Source organism: Pezoporus flaviventris, unplaced genomic scaffold, assembly GCF_033815535.1.
Source record: "Pezoporus flaviventris isolate CSIRO_AGI_PZ_B2104156 unplaced genomic scaffold, CSIRO_AGI_Pfla_v1 ptg000113l, whole genome shotgun sequence".
Classification (NCBI taxonomy): Eukaryota; Metazoa; Chordata; class Aves; order Psittaciformes; family Psittacidae; genus Pezoporus; species Pezoporus flaviventris.
In genome coordinates, this window is record NW_026892661.1 from 2,044,574 (window position 1) to 2,063,299 (window position 18,726).

At 48.3% G+C, this 18,726-nt stretch overlaps 2 protein-coding genes across 2 annotated transcripts; both read right to left on the minus strand.

The window, feature by feature from the left end:
- Positions 1–4,427: 4,427 nt before the first annotated feature.
- Positions 4,428–12,833, minus strand: CUNH11orf52 (chromosome unknown C11orf52 homolog). The gene is made up of 4 exons (XM_061478197.1): positions 11,710–12,833; positions 8,303–8,343; positions 7,688–7,734; positions 4,428–7,325 (listed from the first exon to the last, which is right to left on the minus strand). Exons 1-4 carry the CDS (start codon positions 11,739–11,741, stop codon positions 7,089–7,091), a joined length of 357 nt encoding a protein of 118 aa, XP_061334181.1. The 5' UTR covers positions 11,742–12,833; the 3' UTR covers positions 4,428–7,088.
- Positions 12,834–15,053: 2,220 nt separating this feature from the next.
- HSPB2 (heat shock protein family B (small) member 2) lies at positions 15,054–18,287 on the minus strand. Its single transcript, XM_061478193.1, has 3 exons — positions 18,230–18,287; positions 16,859–16,993; positions 15,054–15,994 (listed from the first exon to the last, which is right to left on the minus strand). The coding sequence occupies exons 2-3, from the start codon at positions 16,950–16,952 to the stop codon at positions 15,543–15,545; spliced, it is 546 nt and encodes a 181-aa protein (XP_061334177.1). The 5' UTR covers positions 16,953–16,993; positions 18,230–18,287; the 3' UTR covers positions 15,054–15,542.
- Positions 18,288–18,726: the final 439 nt, after the last annotated feature.

Genomic DNA, 18,726 nt, shown 5'->3' on the forward strand with positions numbered 1-18,726 from the left:
TAGCTGCCCTGGCAATGAAGTCAGAAGAAGAAAAAAGGCAGAAAACCATCAAACTAGAATTTATTACAAGCCCCATCAGATTTTCTAACCATAACTGCATTCATTCCAGAAACAAGAATCAGCTATCTGCAGGCAATCTAGGAAAACGGAGAACCTATGGAAAACCTCTTAGAATGGATGGAGACCCCTTCTGCCAGGGACTCTGGCTGCAGTGCACAAAGCAACACTGTAAGTACTGCCCAGTGGTATCAGACTGTGCCTTCAGATAGCAGAACATCTGCCCAAGCATTTCTAAGTGGGAGGCATATTTAAAACAAGCATGTTTTTCTGCCTAAGTATTGAAGCACCTGGAGGAAAAAGCAATTGCATAGTTTTACCATTTTTACCCTGTCATGTATGAAGATGCAGCTAAAATCCAGCAAGTCGAGCAACAGGTATTTTCCCTCTGTAACGAACCCAAGGCATTGATGGAGTCAGCCCCCCCACCTCCTTCACTTAAATTTCAAATTATTTATTAATGTTTGCGTTCCCCACTTTTCATAATTCAGTGGGATTTGAGATTTTTATGCTTTCATTAATTGTAATATCACATGTGTTAAACAAAGCAGTAGGTTACTGTGAGGCTTTGCATAAAGCCTTGTAATTCGCAGTGCTGGTGGTCAGTAGCTTGATCCAGTTTACTTTAGAGTATCAAAATGCCATTAAATGACAGCAATAAATATTTACCCCCATTTTTTGTGACGCAGCGAAGTAGTTTATGCTTTTGCAGTTGCAGTAAAATTAACTCCAGATCTACTGAACTAAAATCACTGAATGCATGGAGAGGCTGCAGATGGCTGCTAGTGTTCTCTGATTGGTTTTATAACTTGTTTTATGAATTTGATAGCGGACTAAATGCTTACAATCCCTGCAAGATTTAGATATTTACCCTTGTCCTTTGAGGAGCAGAGAAGCCAAAGGTAGGCTGTCCCTAGCCACAGACTCATTGAAGACATAACCCAAAATTACAGGATTAAAAAATAAGAGTAAAGAGATAATCTGTTCAAACAGCATAGAAATGCAAAGCACAAACAGGATGTAAATGTAAAATCTACTGTTTAAATCATGTCAAGATGATACACTGAGAACACCAGTTAATTTATCCTGGCCCACCTCAGTGGCAGTTAGTAGGTGCCCTTTTGCATTAATGCTAGGCAGCAATGAAGCACTTTTAACACTTGTGCTCCACCCGGTAAGGACTACAATGCCTTTGAGCAACAGCAGGATATAGAGAGACTGCCATTAAGTCAGGGCTTGCAGTGCAACCTGCATTTGTCCATAGAGCTTGTATGTTAAGTCTTGGTGGACATCTAGTTTGTCAGGGATGCACCCTGGCTTTGTTCAGAACTGGGACACAGCTATTTTACCCTCTAAACTCAAACCAATTCCAACGTACATGCTGTCTATGCACTACCCTCAATTACAGCAATGAGATATGAGATACATAACACATCCTTCAATCACAGTGCTCCCCATGCCATTGCATGGCAGGACACATTACACAGCATGACGCTGAGGGGGCTGTCAGCCATATGGATTGAGCAGCTGGCTTTGCATATGAACCACACAAAGAGTCCTGGGCTTCCTTTTAGAAATATAGTGCTGGATCTATATAACAGACAAAATTAAAACGTAGTACAGACGAGGGCATTTTCTCCTAGGCCAACCAAGCACAGCAAATGACAAAAAAACCTCCCGTGCAGTTATTTGTTATTAGTACTGAGAAACATTTTGGTCACCCCTATTCCTTGTACCCCTATTTTCTGGCACAAATCAGGGGACCTAAAGTCAAATGTGTCACCCATAGTACAGTAGTGCCATCACTAAGAAACACAGAATTACTATCTCAGCTGAACGTATTGGGGGAACTGTGAAGAAACTGACTTGGATTGGAGAGGCTATTCAAGCCAGAAGCCCTGTCCTGCATGCCCTTTTGGATCAACCAAGAAGAGCTGTGACTGAAGTCTGAAATTCAGGTGAACAGTTTCAGTCCCATATCCCTATTACAGAGCTTCTATATACTAGAACACCAACACAGCAAAAGACAACGTGTTCTTATTATATGTGCCAGGCTTAGTACACACTTGCTCACAGTATGTTTTCCACCACAGATTTTGCCATGAAAGATTTGCTTCTACATGGGGTTTCTTATCTTTGAAACAGAACTCCCTTGCTTGAACAATATGAATGTCAGAGAACAGAAACAAGGCTATTTCTGATGGTTAGACTGAGAGGCAGAGCATGCTGAGCCATTCTTCTGTTTATTGTGGTAACACAAATGCATCCCAGGTGTATGCGTGTGGTGAAAATGCCTTTTAAAAATTAAATGCTAGCTGTCCCATTTGTGTGTTTCATTCTAACTGTTCAAGCTTCTTGTAGCAGGAATCATCTTTTTCTTTCAGTTTGGTAACACCATAATAGATGCCTTTGAACGTTACCTTTGCAAGAAGCAGACAAGTAGGATGGCGGTTTGGTTGGTGTCATTGCCCTCTCCTGGCCAGTTTCAGCATAACCCTTGTACTTGCCCGTGTTTAATTCCAGGCAAGGAGCATTACAAAGCACCGTTGCTGCTCCATTTCCTGTTGCTGTGATGAGACTGTGGTCGTGTCACAGCAGCACCGCCAGTATCAACACATAAGCTTTCTTTCAAGACTTTCATCCAAGGACTTTGAGACACTTTATCAACATTATCTGATTGTTTCTCTTATCAGCCCTTGAGAAAGAAAGACCAATGCCCACAGTTCAGCTTTTGAGAATAAAATTTGATCTGGAGAAATAAAAGCAAGTGAAGATGATTCAGAAGCAAAGGCTGTGATGCTTGTGAGACCAGGACTCCAGCAACAGCAAAAAGAGCTGCCTAATGCAGCTAATGCCTGTGTGTCACCGAGTGTCCCCTCCCAATGTCTCCATCAAGCACCCAAAACAGAAGTCAAAAAAGGGACTCCTGTAAACTCACAGAGGATGCAGCAGGCTGTGGTGTGTATCGAGGCACTGTGTCCACCAGAGTTCCCATGCTGGATGCTACAGCTCAGCTCAGTGAAAATGTATCAGCACTCCTTCCCCCTTGAAGCCTGAGGGTGAAAAGCAGATGTATTAAATACAACAGTTGCACATACCAACAATTATATTCAGGGATTTTCTGGTAATTTGGATTGGGTTTTTTTTTGCTTAGTCTTCCTTTAGAAGTTCGTAGTGAGGTCTGGTGAAGTGTGGGAGTTTGGAAGAGTTAACAGAATGGCTTAAGGATTCCTTGAGAAAGGCTGAACAACAGTAGGAATTGCTTTTTAATAGTAATTAAAAGGTGGGCAGGAGTATAACCCTTAGGCAGATGATCACTTTCACCTTGGTTGTGTCATCCTGATACATCTCTAGGGACCAAAGGTAAGAGAGGATGGGTAACACAGGTGGGGGTGCTGAATCTGTTCAGGGTGGAGGTATTTCGGGGCCCATTCTGCAAAGTGGGGCTCATAGTGAATGAGCAGGGAGGCCATAGAATCAGAATCATAGCATCAACTAAGTTGGAAAAGACCTTTAAGGTCATCAATTCCTGCCTTTACCCCAGGACTGTCAAGCCCACACTGAACCATGTCACTAAGGGCCTCCTCTACATGGTTTTTGAACATTTCCAGGCGTAGTGATTCCACCATTTCCCTGGAATGCTTGCTCCAAGAAGAAACTTTTCCTAATATGCAATCTAAACCTCCCCTGGTACAGCTTGAGGCTGCTACCTCTTGTCTTATCATTTGTTACTTGGGAAAAGAGACCAACCCCCACCTCCTTTCATTAGGTTTGGGGCAAGGATGTGAGGCCTCAGAGGGGCTGTGTGGCTGCCAGTTTCTCTGGAAACAGAGTCGACCCAGAGGGACTGGAGCATAGGAGTCCCCAGGAGCAGGGCTGGCTGGCGGAGACCAGGGTATGGGGAGTGGCAGGACCGGGATGGGGGCCTGGGGTCCCGGGCGGTGGGGAGCCCCCGGGGAGGGGGTGGCACAGGGAAAACCAGGGTCCCCTTGATGTGTGGTAGGGGTGCTGGGAGATGCTGAACCCGCCCCACCAGAGCCCCGCGTCCGGCCCCCTTACCTTCACCCGGGCCGACCGCGGCGCGTCGCCGCTTGCCATGGGAACGGAGGCGGGACGGGGCGGACCCACGTAGACCACGCCCGGACGGGGTGGGACCGGACCGGACGGGACGGAATGTGGCCGTTCTGCTCCGTAGCGTTCGTCGGCAGCAGCGGCAGGTCCCTTCGCATGGGGCGGGATAAGAGTCAGGAAGCCTCCGGCTGGGGGGGTCCAGGCGCTCTGCAGGCGCTCAGCCGGGGCCGCGTGCGCTCTCCCAGAGTCCCAGTGCATCAAGTGAGCAACAGCCTCCCCCCAAAGTGCACGTTTATTAGTTAAAACTAAAAATTACATCTTTAATGTTCAAGGAACATTTGATACATTAACACTCGTTTAACACCTAAACATAACAACCTCGGGAAACACAGGAGATACGCTGTTGGAAGCTTTTAATATTCAGTGCAAAACCAAGTCCTTTAGAAAAAAATCCTTACTGCAGAGCATGTGACTTTCACATTTTATCGATTCAAGGCCTGGTAAACAGGCAAAATTAGTGCTCTTGTTCCCGTGTAGAGCATCTGATTATCTCTAAGATATGCTGTACTTCCAGAAACAACAAGTGCTAGCTACATATGGAAGCTGGAGCTCCTTAAGGAAGAGATGAACTACCATTCCAGGCTCTGAGGCATTCATTAAAAGATACTACTGTAGCTCCCAGTTAATTCAGAATACAAAAGGGCTGATCTAGATCAACAGAACTAAGTGACATGACTAACTAAAAGCAAGTTCCTCTGAGCCAAACCCAGTCCTACTTAGGTCTAGTGCAAAACTGGTTTAACCTGATGGATGTGCAAACTTGCATCACTCTGGGCTCAGGAGCTTGACCTCAGTGTCTGTGCAGCTTGCTGTCCCCAGCCCCAGTTCTTCTGCTGGGTGAGGAAAAACTTCAGTACCACATGCTGTGTGTGCCACTGCAATAGCAGGCTGTTTCACTTAAATTGTGTTTAAAAATAACCCGTTGGAGTCTGTACCTTCTAGAAAACCTCCAATCTCCTGAAAACAAGAGTCCATACTTAATGTGTCTAAAAAATCCAATTTCTTCCTATGACAGGGAGGGCTTGAAAGGAATTGAAGCCAGCATCCCTTTCTAGTTCTTGTACCAGCGATTCACGGCAAGGAGGTATACAATTGGTGCCCAGCATGAACCAGAGCTAGCAGCACTGAGTGCTAAAGTGTCTCATGACTCCCTGAAATACTCTTGTAAGTAAATCCTGTGCCCATTCAATCCTCCTCAGTCCAAAGGGCAAGTTTTCATGCTGGGCATGGAGTACAGAAAGGAACATGGAGAAGAAAGAGGAATCCTTGGCACTCAAAAGAACCAGCCCTTAGAAGAATATAATCCTGTACCTATTGTAAATGAAGGGCTTTCTACTGCAGACTTTACAGTAGCCCCCCTGAGGTCAGCTGGATAGCATGGGCAAAATAACCCTTTTCAGGTAGAAAAATATACTGTATCCATTATAAAAAAAAGGGGCCTTCTCCTTCAAATGTTCCTCTGGCCTTATAGTGGCCCTGCTGAGATGGGTGAAAAGGTAGAAAAGATTGGTCCTCTAAACACTTCCATCTTAGCAAACACTGCCCTTGCCAGCTTTATTTTTGTAATGGGCAGGAATTCCTTCATGCCTTGCATTTAGCTGAGCCATAATATGCAAAATTATGTCTGTTTAGACATTGTATCAGGGTGTCCATTTTTAAATGCTGGCAATAAACAGGTTGTCCCATGACGTGCATTTAGCTATGTAAACCATTATTTAGGAACAGAATGTGGCAACCATTGATTTAGTGCCTGAAGATACCGCTTGGGGGGCCTGATCAACTGACAGTGCTGCAACTGCCAAATGCAGCTCAGTGGCAGAAGCCTTTCTGATGATTGCTATACTGGATTACTAACACTATTTTAAATCCATAAACAACTTCTCGAAGGTGCATCTGGGAGGGTCAGCAGAAAACACCACATGGTGTGTGCTCTGTGTTACTGGGGTTACCTAAGGTAGACAGTACAAAATAAGGAAAGCGGAGGAAAAGTGCAAAGCCCTCTTTAAAGTTGACCAGGATCCATCCCCAATATCTCAGGCATGCAGACAGCTGCTGTTCTCTAAGGACTGATAACTGCCCTAAATATAGGCGGTGGCTTTTAAATGCCTGCCTTGCAGTTAAATTGTGAATTTTCCTTGTTTCATTTCCAGTCAGAGCCAAGAGCTCACTACTCCCTTTCTGGGCTTGTTGGGATAAGGATGCGTATCTGTACATCCCTTCAGTGAAAGAATTTGTTCTGTACCCCTCAGTTAATTCTGCATTTCTGGCCTTGGTTTTAGCGTGCTCTGCATGGTTATAGACACTGCTCTTTCTTTGAGAAAAGAAGGATTTACATAGGACATGACTTCAGTTACAGTGGCAGGTGTTGGCAGAAGACATTGCAGTAGACACTGTTACAAGTTTCATGCCATTTCTTCACAGTATCATCCACATGTCATTCTGCACACTGCAGAATTTTCTTAATGTTGACATAAAATCCGATGACATCTCCCTTGTATTGAATCCTGTACGCCATGTTCCCAAATCCATCTGCAGAGCAGCACTCAGCTCGTCCTGTGCCACAGCAGGAACTTTCTCACTGTAGCTCTGAGCTGTGAATTTTAGCCTTCATCAGCCAAGAACAACTCTGTCTTCTCACAGTGCTGAGAGGAGATGGGTTGCCAGTTTCAGAGGCAACTCTTCCAAGAAGAGGTGATTTTTGCCAGCAGAATCAGATAGGAAGCTACTCATCATATGAGAATAAATATGTCTGTATCCTCCAAAGAGAAATGCAGGTGGAAGACACAGCCTCTCCACACTTTCTCAAGGAGAGCTGACATGTCTGTGAGGTTAGCTTGTGTCTACAGCCTTAAGTCTGTGAAATCCTTTTGCTGCTGAAGAAGAAGAGGACCATCAAGACATTATACCAGGGTCCCATTCTTACTATCATATTTCAGCCTGGGCCGGGGAAAGTTGAGGGTGGCATACTCTGTGGCATTCTGCATTTGTAAGTTCTTCACCTCTGCTGCAGAGCGCTCCCGGACCTTGGTGAACACTTGGATGTCTGCGTAATGAATGCTGTCATCCTGCTTCATGCTCCTGGGTTTACTCACAGTGGCATAGACAGGAAACTCAATGACATCTTCATACGTCGGAGCCTTTGAGGAGAAAGAGCTCTGGAAGGTCAGCTCCCTGGGCTACTGCTACACACACCATCCCCAGACCAAGCAAAGACACCCTTCACACCTTCCCCAGCATTATCCAAGCCTTTGACACCCCAGGAGCAGAAAGAGATTTCATCTTACTGCTTCCCCTGCACTTTAGGGGGAAAAAAAGGGCCCCCATCACTGTGCAGCAATGCATGTTGCTCCCATAGCCATTAAAGCCTATACAGAATGAGACAATTCATGGCTCTGAATAAGCTGCCCCATGTCCTCCCAACCCATGTTGCCTAGGATGTGGTGGTCAGCTCTGTCTCTTCTCAATATAGTTAGGAAAACAACTCTGGGAAGCTGTTTACCTTCCTGTCAGGCTGATGCTGTTGGCTCTCATGTCTCACATTAGTTCCTGAAAAAGAAATACCAGTAGTTCAGATTAACAAAACCATTGTTCCACCTTTGAATGCAGAAATGCAGTGTCTGTCCCATGGACTCTCCTCACTGGACAAAAATCAAATTTCCATCTCATCTGACACCCTCACTCCTAATGCTGTCTCTGGGAGCCGCCTCCAAGAAGAAAGCCTGAGCTTATTTCTTTGGAAAAAATAAGGTTTCCTGGGATGACAACATGCTGTGGACCGCAGTGTTCTTGGCAGAACCTAGGACAGACACAGCACAGAGAGCTTCCTTGTTAGGCCCTTGGAGATGACAGATCCAGTTTTGACTTCATTTCCTTTGCTGCCTGGTAAACATATTTTGCCCAGCATGGTCCAAAGGCCACTGACTACAACTGGGATATTAAGGGAACGCACTTTATTCCAGGGGACTGATGTCAGGTGGATGTTTACAGCCCTTACAGTACGGGAGGGGACCTCAGCCTCACAGATCCAATTCATGGCACTGACTAATGTTATCTAACCAGGGGCTCAGTGACTACGCCCTTTCTTGACCTCTAAAGCATTTCCACAAATCCTTACCTTGCTTTTCTTTCTTTCTTTTAAAAGGCGAAGGACAATTCCTGAAATCAGAGAAAGATGTCAGCACTGAGAAGCCCCAGCCTCTGCTGTCATAACATGCAAACCCAAATGTGCCACCCCAGGGTACCATATCTGTGGGTACTGAGAAAGGCCCAAGAAGTGTCTCACAGAAGAACTACTGAGCCAAACCAGAACATGAGTGACTCTTGCAAGGAAAAGGTCCAAAGGGGAGTTGTGGGGATGTGTTTCCTTCTCCTTTGGCACAGCTACCATGCCCCACAGACACCCCCAAATCTCCTTGCCTTTCAGCCCTGCCTGGCTGTTTGATGATAAACAGATGATGATGATAACAGATTTCACTGTGGATTTGCAACTACATTTCCACAGCTGTACGATCAAAGATGCAGTATATATGCATGGATATTGAGCATGCCCTCAATTGGAACAAAACCCTTCTATTAGGGCTGGATGCTCTGATAGCCCCACACACTCCACTTTGCTTGAAGGAGCAGCTATGTGCAGACCTTGTGCTAATTTAGTGTTTCAGACAGTTTTCCTGTTGTCAGATTTCCACTTAAAACACAACCAAACCAACCAAGCACTTAGTACAATCCAAGCCAAACCCTAATCTTGGCTGTACCTGCATGATCAGAAAGAGACTAGGCAAATACAGCTATGTTCCAGCCACAGAATGAACAGGAGGTGAATTCATTTCAGCTGTAACAACAGAGCCAGGAGCTGAGCCCACTGGTGCTGGCAGGGGCATAGGCTGCCTGGCAGAGCAGAGATGTGTCCCATTCTGGGTCAGATGCATGAAGGCAATGTTATTGTTCCATCGCACTCAGAGGGCTGGCTGGAGCAGAGCAGGAGCCAGCCCTTGTGTGGCTCCTCCTGCATATGCATATCCATCTGGTGCTGGCCGCTGACCAACACAGCATGCAGCTGAGGGTCTCACACAGGTCTGTGTCTCTGCTGCAGCACTTATAATGGGGCTACAGAGCTACCAGATGGTTCCCAAGAAACACTTTATGTCCCACATCGTGTGCATTTGCCAGACAACCCTGCCACAGGCAGGAACAATGCCATTCCTGAGGCAGAGCTCTGCCTTTCCCAGCTTCTAGAGGCAGTTCCTGTGGGCGGGCAAGCAGGAGAGCATGTGCTGTAATGTCTTTGGCACTAATGGCAAAACAAAAATAACCATGAATGCAGGCAAAGCACTTGGAGACCTTCAAAACGGTCACTAATGATTAACCAGGCTTGCTAGATCAGGGAAGTCAAAGGCAGCTTTGGGGAAAGCAGACTGGCCATGCGCCGATGCAAAAGGATCCAATGCTCCTTCTCATGCCTTAGCTGCGTGCAGCCCCACAGAGGCAACAATGGCCCTCCAGTCCTCGACAGGCACAATCCGGGGGGCTGTCCCCACGAGTCAGGGCCCCAGCTCAAGGCAGCATTGCTTTTTCTTGTGGCATTTCTCACTTGGCTCTTGTAGCTTCCTTCTCCACTGTCTCTGAGCTTGCAGAGACTCCAGGGCCCTCCTTTGCCAAGACTCGTGTGCTAAAGCACTTTGCTTCTCTACAGCATTCAGCCACTCAGTATTCAAGCTGCTTTTGCTTGTTTTGGTTGCTTTCCTTTGTAGAGAGCACATTAGCAGCCAGTGTGTAGGCTGGAACTATTCTGAGGCTGTCTGCAGGCTAATCACAGCCAGGCAGGAGACAGCATCTCCCAGCCTTAGATCTGTGGTATTTAGAACGGATATGGCAAGGGAAACTAGAGCAGGGCAAACCTCTCACCCCTTCTCAAAACCAGGTCAAACATGTTGTAACTCACTCACAGCCAGCTAAAAGCACATTGTACATTCTACATGACAACACATATGTCCCTGCTCCTGTATTTTATTCCCCTTTCCCCATGTCAGTGACAGCCTGATTTCTGTCCTACGCAAGCCGGCTTTGCAGTTGGTCCTGAATTTTGGCGTCTTTTACTCTCCATGCACACCAAAGGCCCTGAGTACTAAACAAAATGGTGAGAATACCCAGGGCCTGCCCCCCACAGGGCCATACTTGCAGAGTTACCCAGACCTGAGGGCACACTTTCCTTCACTGGTATCTTTCTTGTGTGAATAAACTTGCTGTAATGACTTTTCTTTAAAGGCAACTCAGGCTGTCACTCCTTGCTCTGTCTCCCTTAGGGCCTGTGCTTTGGTAGTAATCAAGACAAGGATTTCCATACAAAAGAAGGTGATTACCTATCTCCCCTTAGCCCTTAAGTCTCACCTTCATTTAGAAAGCTCAGCTCTTTGCTGACACAGCTGTGGTGCTGAGAAAATACACAGAAATAAAAGTACAGGAATCTCGAAACACCTGAACTAAAATTAAATACCATTTTCCCTCTGTCACCAAGGTAAAGCTATGAATCATGCAGACTTCTGCAGAGGGGCTTCAAAGAACCAGTCTTCTCTTAATTGTGGTCCTCTGCTGTCTATGTGGTCCCACGCTATCAACAGCACATTCCTATTTACCTTGGAAGGACCTCGGTGCCCTGATCCTCCTCCTTTGCTTCAGCCACTAGGTGATGCTCTGCCTCTTGTCATTATTAAAAAGCCCTGATGAATTTCTAATACTTCTAACAGATGCAGTGTTGGAGAGAATGCCCTCGGAGCTTCATCTGATATTCATGGCTCTCCCCTTGTACCATGCTCAGAGCTGAAAATATTTCCACTTGGCACTGAATGATGCTCCACTGTGCCCTTTTTCTCTAAGCAGGAGGTCCAGGGCACAACATGAGCCAGGAGGGATTAAACTGTCATCCTGCTCCCAGGGAGAAAGAGCAACATCATCTGAAAAACGTGGCCCGGATTTCCCAAGTGCAAATAAAGCCCAGACAGAGGCAGGCGGGGAGAAGGGCTGGAGAAGCTGAGAGTAGGATGGCGTAGCTGACCCTATGAGCCTTTAATGCCAGCACTGCCCCAAGGGCCCCTCCCTGCACTATGCCAAAGGGACAAGTATGGCATCTACCTGCCCAGAGACCACTGGGGCAAGGACAGGGATTTAACCAGATCCTTCCTAGAACTGAGCTATTCTCAGCTGCTGGCATGGTTGTGCGAACCCAAGCTACCAGTCCCATGAGGGCTGAGGGATGTGAGCAACAAAGCCCCTTCTCCTTTCCCTTTGGCAGCAGGGGCTGCCCCAGGCTGCCGTCCCCGCCCCGGCACCTGCAGTGACCCAAGTGTCCGTGCTGACTTGCTCTCGGTTTCGGTGTGAGCTGGCACGGTGCAGTGCCGAGAGCCGGGCAGGAGCCGCCTCAAACCCAGCACCAAGAAGCAAAGCTTGCAAAGTCCACCCAAACTTCAGCTCAGGCTGCCCGGAGCTTGCGCTGCCATCCCCGTATCTGGCGGATGCCGGACTCACCATGGTCGACCGCAGCTGCAGCGATTGCCCATGTCGCTCCCTCCTCCATGAAACAGAAGTGTTTTCTGGACAGGGAGAGCTTGTATTTCCTGGTTCCTGCTCGGCCCCTGGCTATTCCAAGGGAGTGTCTGGCAGTGTCGGATTTCTCTCCATGCTGTAATGACGCTTTGCTATAGGCCCGTGCGTGCCATCTACCGGAGCGCTTGCCCTGGGCTCTCCGTGCCCCAGGGACAGCGCTCACCTCTTGCTACCCAGGTAGGAAAGGGCAAGGCAGCAGCATCCCTCTGCCCTGGGGCTAAAATGCTGCTTTGTGATTTGTGCAGTGGATGTCCCTCCGCTATCCCGCTCTCCCACCAGCGCAACCAGCTGATACCAGCAGTGATGCAAAAGAGAATGAAGGAGGGACTTCAAATGTTCCTGATCGAAAGGACAAACACCAGGGTGGGAGCTTTCAGTGTGTTCCTGCTGTTCATCATTGCAACTACAGCAGAATGTCAGAAAAATGTGCAGCACAGGCTGGCATCATCTGGGAAAGAAAGTGTATTTTCTTGGGAGGGAAGGTGGTATCCCAGCAGAGGTGGGAGCAGGCTTGCAGGTCTACCCTCAGCTGAACTGTAGTGCTGCTGCTTCTGCCACTGGCATAAAGGCATATGAAAACTCAGGGACATTATTGGGAATCTTTTTTCTTACCTACGTAGATGTAAGTGTATAGATTTTTGCTTTTGAGAATGACAGAATCCCATAAGGGACCTCGCATTATTAAGGACCTGCAATACAGCTGTTACGCTTACCCCTTAGGGCCTTAAACAGGAGCATTAATGTGTATTTTACCTTTTTACCCCTGTTGAGAGCCCTTCAGACTGTGCTGGGTCATTCCTAGACTGAATGACAGGTAGCTGATCTCTGGCATCTCTAAGAGCTGATGCTCAATACTGAAAAATACCTTGTCAGTGTAGTCCTTGAGCAGAAACTGTGCTCCACAGCTTTGATTTGGCAGACAACCCCAGTTCTGTGCAGGTCTGAATGCTTCATGGGATGTGCTGACAAGTGGGTAAGTTTTAATTCATGCTTCTGGCAGGCTATCTCAGGAACCAGTGCTAGTCCCCTATTCCAGCTGTACCCATGTTCTCAGCCAGGCTCACAAGCATCATTTGTCATCTGCCCAAGTGCAGAGCAGAGCCTGTATCTGTCCAGAAGTGGAAGGAGATGAGTTCTGAACTGCAGGGCACAGCTGCTCTCTTAGCTGAACCCTGGATGAGCTGCACTGTGACCTTCAGAGCCTGAGTCTTGCTCAGAAACTGCTCGTCAGCATATGGCTGGAGAAACTGTTTGGTTTAGTCTGCACCACAGCAGCCCAGGGAGAATTTAGAATCAGATTTATGTGGGTAAATGGGATTTAGTCCTGGTCCCAACAGGACCATGTTCTCAGGGTTCTGCAAAGATCTGGTAATCTCAGGAGTCTGTCCCTGCTTCGAAAGTTGCAGACTGTCTCTGGGTTTGCCACAGACACTGTTGGTTTAGAGAGCCAGTATCTGTTTTGATTTCTGGGATAACTTGGGCTTTGTTGCTCTGTGGACAAGCAAGAAGAAAAGGCTGGGAGACTGTTCCCATCAGCCCCTTTCACAAATATTGGAGCTGCTGGTTTGAGCTCCACCAGAGAAACAGAAAGGCATCAAAAACATTGGCAGAGCTGGAGATCACTTGGCTGCCACTCTGCATTCCCTCCTCAGTCTGTGTCTGCAGGGATGAAAGACAGCATGGCTTCCAGCGCTCCTGCTCAGCAAACCGATCAGGATATTTTGTGCAAAGCCTTGCATGGTGCAGAGGAGCAGCCCAGTGGCTGACACCAGGCAGTGCCAGCCCCTCTCACTGCATCACTGCTGAGGCATCTGTCTTCATGCTCTCAGGGACAGCGTCTGGGTAACAAGCTGTGCAACTGACACAGCATGAGCCTGCAAGTGCCCAGCAATAGAGAATGAACTCATTGGAGAGCAAAGGGAGGGCTAATAAAAGTCAGAGGGGAAACAGAACGGTGTAATGACTACTAATGCTGTGCATTTCTATTGCCATAACGTCAAGGTACCTCAGCCATGGAGGAACTAGAGCCATGCTGCGATAGGTGTGGTTCAAGGACAGAACAAGCTGACATTGCCTATAAAAAATGAAGGGCATCCCTCAGCAGTACAGACTGTGAGTGTGGGGTACCTGATCTGCACTGCAGGGAAGGAGTCTTAGCGATCTTCCTGCTTGCTCTCATAAAGCCTGCAGGCAGGGCTGCACTTAAGTTAGCTCTGATCTTCACTAATGGTAGGGGCCCTGAGAAGTTGAAAATAGCTGCACAGTGGTTTGCTCTGATCTGGATCTCACTTTGCCTGGCAAGTGTGAAAAAGTAGCCTTGTATCACTGTTTCAGCAACTGAGGAGGTATGCTTCACGGGACAGACTCCTGAGCAGAGCATTTCTGGCCCAATTTATTCATGGAGGAAGAGTTCAGAAGTCTGCAAGTCACATCCCAGCAGGGAGAGGGAGAAGTTCTATCCACAGGGACCTTGGTACCTCCTCTTTCTGTGAGAAGGCTGCACTGAGGCATGACAGGGGCCCCCATATTTGGCCAGTGACACAGCATTTTGGCTTCTTTAATTGGCTCTGACAAAAAAGGATTGCAACTGGCACCTGCTGAGCCCTTGGGGCCATCCCAAGGCAGCAGCTGCCACTGACAGCAGCACACACGATCCCTGGCCCAAAATCACAAGACTACTGAGACATTTCTCATGTAGCCGGTAGCATCACACTGTCTGCAAAAAGGACCAAATTCATCCCCCCTGTGACTCTACAGAGAGTGCTGGCATGTAAGCAAGGCACTTGGGATCTGAGCAGAGCCTTTCCTTTCAGCAGTTTGGGGTTCATTTCCCTCATAAGGGCTGAAAAGGTGCATGTGTGAACAAGCATTATGTCCCATAAACTAGAGGGCTGAAGTAAGCAGAGGCCATGGGTTGGCATTTGTTTAATTGGGCTAACATCAGCTGCAGGTCTGGAAATGCACAGTGAGCCTCCAAGAGCTCATCACTCTACATCTTTTCTCCTTGAGGATGTTGCCTACTGTGGTCTCCCTACAACAGCAAGCAGCTCCAGCTGCACCTGAGCCAGGAGAGTCAATCACAAAGGTCCCCCTGGTGTCCCATGACCAGAGGTCCTCCAAGTCCTCACTGATGCCATTTCCACAGATGAGCTCAGTGTGAATAATCTACTGCCCTGCTCCCCACATCTGGAGCAGTTAAGGCTCTGTCCATCCTTCTGCTGCAGAGTACCTTAGCCAGAAGGAACATGAATCCAATGGAAACAAGCGAAGCTCAGAGGCAGATTTATTCCTCTTTCCTCCTGAGAGCTGCAGGCACTTTTACAGACCAACAAGCACCTTCCATCTCCATAAAGGTCAGAAGCAAGACTCTGAGATCATCTGTTCCCTCTTCCCAGTACCCTTCTGGGCTAGAGCAAAGCAGCTGTTTAACAGTCCACTGTGACACAGCCTCACAGTTTAGAGCAAGAGTGACCCTTGCCATCTGGGATGAGAGGAGAGCACCCTGCATGGTGCTCAATGAGCACTAGACCTAGGAGAAAACTTGCATTACAGTCCCTCACACCAACTCACACCCCTCTTTTTTTTGGTTCCAAGTCCCTTTTTCCAGCCATCAGCCTTAAGAAGCAAAAATCTGGCATATATATGGCTGCTCACAGCCCTGCTAAACACTGATGATGGGAAATAGGGGTCTGGCACCATGGATTCCCCCTCCCTGTCCCACCCACCTTCCCAATGAAAGCCCAGATTAGGGGCCTTTAGGACTCTTTCTTCTCTTTTCCTTCCCCAGACTGTTTTTGTTTCCCCACTGGCTGCTCCTGTTGAGTTATCTTCACCTCGTTGACTCTGGCCTTTATCTCCTTCCCTGTCCGGGGAGCCACAATGCTTAAAATGCCATCATGGGACAACGTGGCTCTCACCAGCAAGGGGTCAACATCCAGAGGAAGGATATAGGTCCTGGTGAACTCTCGAGAGATGAAGCCGTGGCGATCAGCCTTCTGTGGGTGCTGCCCCATCACCTCCAGCAGGTTGTCCACAGTGCGGACAGTGAGCTCATCCGGCAGGAAGTGACAGACATCCAGGAATACTTCAAATTTGTGCTCATTGAGGCTGATCTCAGAGGTGCCTCGATCCAGCTGCTTATTGATCCGAGGCCTGATGTAGTAGCCATGGTACAGAGCAGGTGCTAAGATCTCACATGGGGACACACCTGAAAATGAGATGCAGTGAGGAGTGTGCGGTTTCCAGGGGAAGGAGTTGCCGAAGGCTGGTTGGCAGCAGACAGGGGAGGCTGACAGGAGGAAGCTAGGGCCTGGCAAACACCTTGGTTTTGCCACCACATCAGCACAATATGGATGCAGTCTCTTTGTTCCTACCTTTGTATCCCTAAAGCACATGCACAGCCAGATGCCTGCCAGACACGGCCTCCCACCACAAAGCCAGGAACTGCCAGCAAGACAAGGACTGGTTCCAGCTTTTGCATGTCTGCTGGATGAAAGGAGAGGGATTGGTAGGTGCACTGGGTGCCCTGCAGCGCAAAGCACACAGCCAGGGATGGGCATGGAAAATGCTGATGGTGAAGAAACTGCCCTGAAGAACTAAAGGCCTTTTGTGTGCCATTGTCCAAGAGGCTTTCCTTGGAGCTTTTTGCATTTTCACGCTGTTGTGCTGGTGCTGAATGGTTCTGCTGCTGCCCACATTCCTTCCCCTCTGCCAGCCACTGCCCAGCTTTGTGCTGAACAGCACAGCTCAGCTTTTCTCTACAGCCCCCGGCTGCAAAAATACCCCCCCCACCTCTGCCCCCAGAGCATTTTGCTCCATGTTTGCACAGCATATGCATGAATGCCAGACCACTGGGGGCATGAGGGAGGACAGGAGAGACAGCAGTAGGCATGGATGGAGGAAGTGGACCTAAAGAGAGAGACCCTGGACATTCCCTGGATATCCCCCACCTCCATTTGGGTTCTTGCACTTAAAATTCCTTGGCTCCACCTTACCTAGCCTGCTCTGGAGCTCAATATCCCCAGGGAGACTCCACCAGCCCTCCTGCAGCAGAGGAGAGAAAGGTGCTTACCTTCTCCAAAGTTCTGGTCATAGATCTTGCTAGGGTTGGCAAACTCATACTCCGAACTCATGGGGTAGGCATGGGGGACAGTCCTTGCAGCCATGGTGTGTCTTTCCAAGCACTCACTGCCTCTGAGAGTGAAGGCTGCAGATTGCAAGGTTTTAATTGGGTGAATTCCACAGGGAGGAGTGTGTGATAAAAAGATGGACCAAAATAGCCACAAGCACAGGCCCCGGGATGCCTTGCCAGGGTGACGACGGAAGCTTCTCACTGCATTCCACTGTCTGCAGTCAGGGACCTCTCAGGAAAATGCCATACCTCCTCCCACCCTGTGAGATCCCCTCCTCGAGCAAGGGGTGCAGGAGGCAAATGGGCAGCCAAGTACAGCAGGGAGGTACAGAGGTGAGCTAAGGGAGGCTAAAGCAGAACAGACCCCCGGCTCTGCTGCCTGTGGTGCTCACAAAGGCAAGGGCAAGCAGGAAAGTTCATTGTAAGTAGGCTCAAGTAGTCCCTAACACTGCTCCTGCTGGCTGGGCAGCACCCCATGGGGATAGGGCAGTAGCTACTGATGGCTGGTGCCTGATCAGGTCATGCACAATCACATGAAGTCACTATCACACCCATTTCCCCACTGTGAGCTTAGGACTCAAATCAGCCCTTCCCATGCCCTACACACAGGAGGTTCATTTACCCAGCAGCTGAGCATATGGCTCAAGCCTTTTGTTCCTATGAGTGGTGAAGTGGTGCAGGTAGTTAACAGGATTCAGATACTAATGGCTCTGCATCCTGAATGGTGCTGCTGCAAGCTGCCTGCCCAGACTGTTCCCTGTCCAGAGCTTTGGCACAATGTAACGAGACCCAGAGAAATGTTTGTGCCAGAGATCAAGAGTTAACAGTGATCTGAAGCTGGCACAGATCCAGTTTTATTGAACTGAGGGTGGTCAGGCGGAGGGAGGAATGGGACATGGATGGGGGAAGTATAGTGTACCCTGAAACCAGAGATTTCCCTGAGTCCATGTCCCTGCAGTTTGAGAGCAGGTGCACTACTGCTGATGTAATGGGGAATTGGAGAAGGTATTTATGGCCTGAGCTGCTGCACAGAGCAAACCCTGCTCCCTGTTCTTGCAGCCACGCTGAGATGAAGAGGGCCAGAACCTTTTGCAAAAGACTGGTGGTGCTAGCAGTAAGAATGATGTGCCTCTGGGCCAGTAATTGTGTTTAAGTTGCAAACAAACACAGGCAGAGAATAACTCTTGCCCTTTAAGGACAGTTGCTGGGCTGATGCTATTGCCATGATTTAGGTTCACAGATGAGGCAGGAATTAAAATAAATGTGTGAATGAAGGCGTATTAGAAGCATAATTACTGGAAATCAGCTTACTGCAAGGGCACAGGCAGATAGAGGTAGCTTGGATCCCTGAGAAGGCATGTCGCAGTGTACCATATTGGAGGCTCACAGAGTAGTTTGGTTTGGAAGTGACCTTAAAACTCATCCAGTTCCAGCCCCCTCCTGCCACTCGCAGGGACACCTTCCACTAGACCAGATTGCTCCAAGCCCTGTCCAACCTGGCCTTGAACACTGCCAGGGATGGGGCATGAGATGGACTAAACAACTATGATAGTCAATGAAGACATGCCCTGGGAAACTCCCAATCATGCCTGGTTTATCTCTGCTGACAGCCCTCTGGACTACTCTGAGGTCATAGTGTTGGGCTTTTCTGCTCACTCCAGACAAGTGGTTTCTGCAGTGGGCAAAAGATGAGAGGTGTTGGGCTGAAGCACTGTGAGGAAAGCCATCTTTCGTTCATACACACCAATGGGTATCCACTAAGGCTTACTGGGCTGCAGAGAACTGCATTGCCAAGGGTACCTCGGCAA

Bases quoted from the DNA above. Each gene is read 5' to 3' on its own strand.
- CUNH11orf52 (XM_061478197.1), bottom strand. From the start codon at position 11,741: ATGGGCAATCGCTGCAGCTGCGGTCGACCATG. The intron at 7,735-8,302 runs GTAAGGATTTGT...TTTCTTTTTCAG, and splicing joins AAGAAAGAAAGAAAAGCAAG to GAACTAATGTGAGACATGAG. The intron at 7,326-7,687 runs GTAAACAGCTTC...TTCTCCTCAAAG, and splicing joins AGCATCAGCCTGACAGGAAG to GCTCCGACGTATGAAGATGT.
- HSPB2 (XM_061478193.1), bottom strand. From the start codon at position 16,952: ATGGCTGCAAGGACTGTCCCCCATGCCTACCCCATGAGTTCGGAGTAT. The intron at 15,995-16,858 runs GTAAGCACCTTT...TCTCATTTTCAG, and splicing joins TGACCAGAACTTTGGAGAAG to GTGTGTCCCCATGTGAGATC.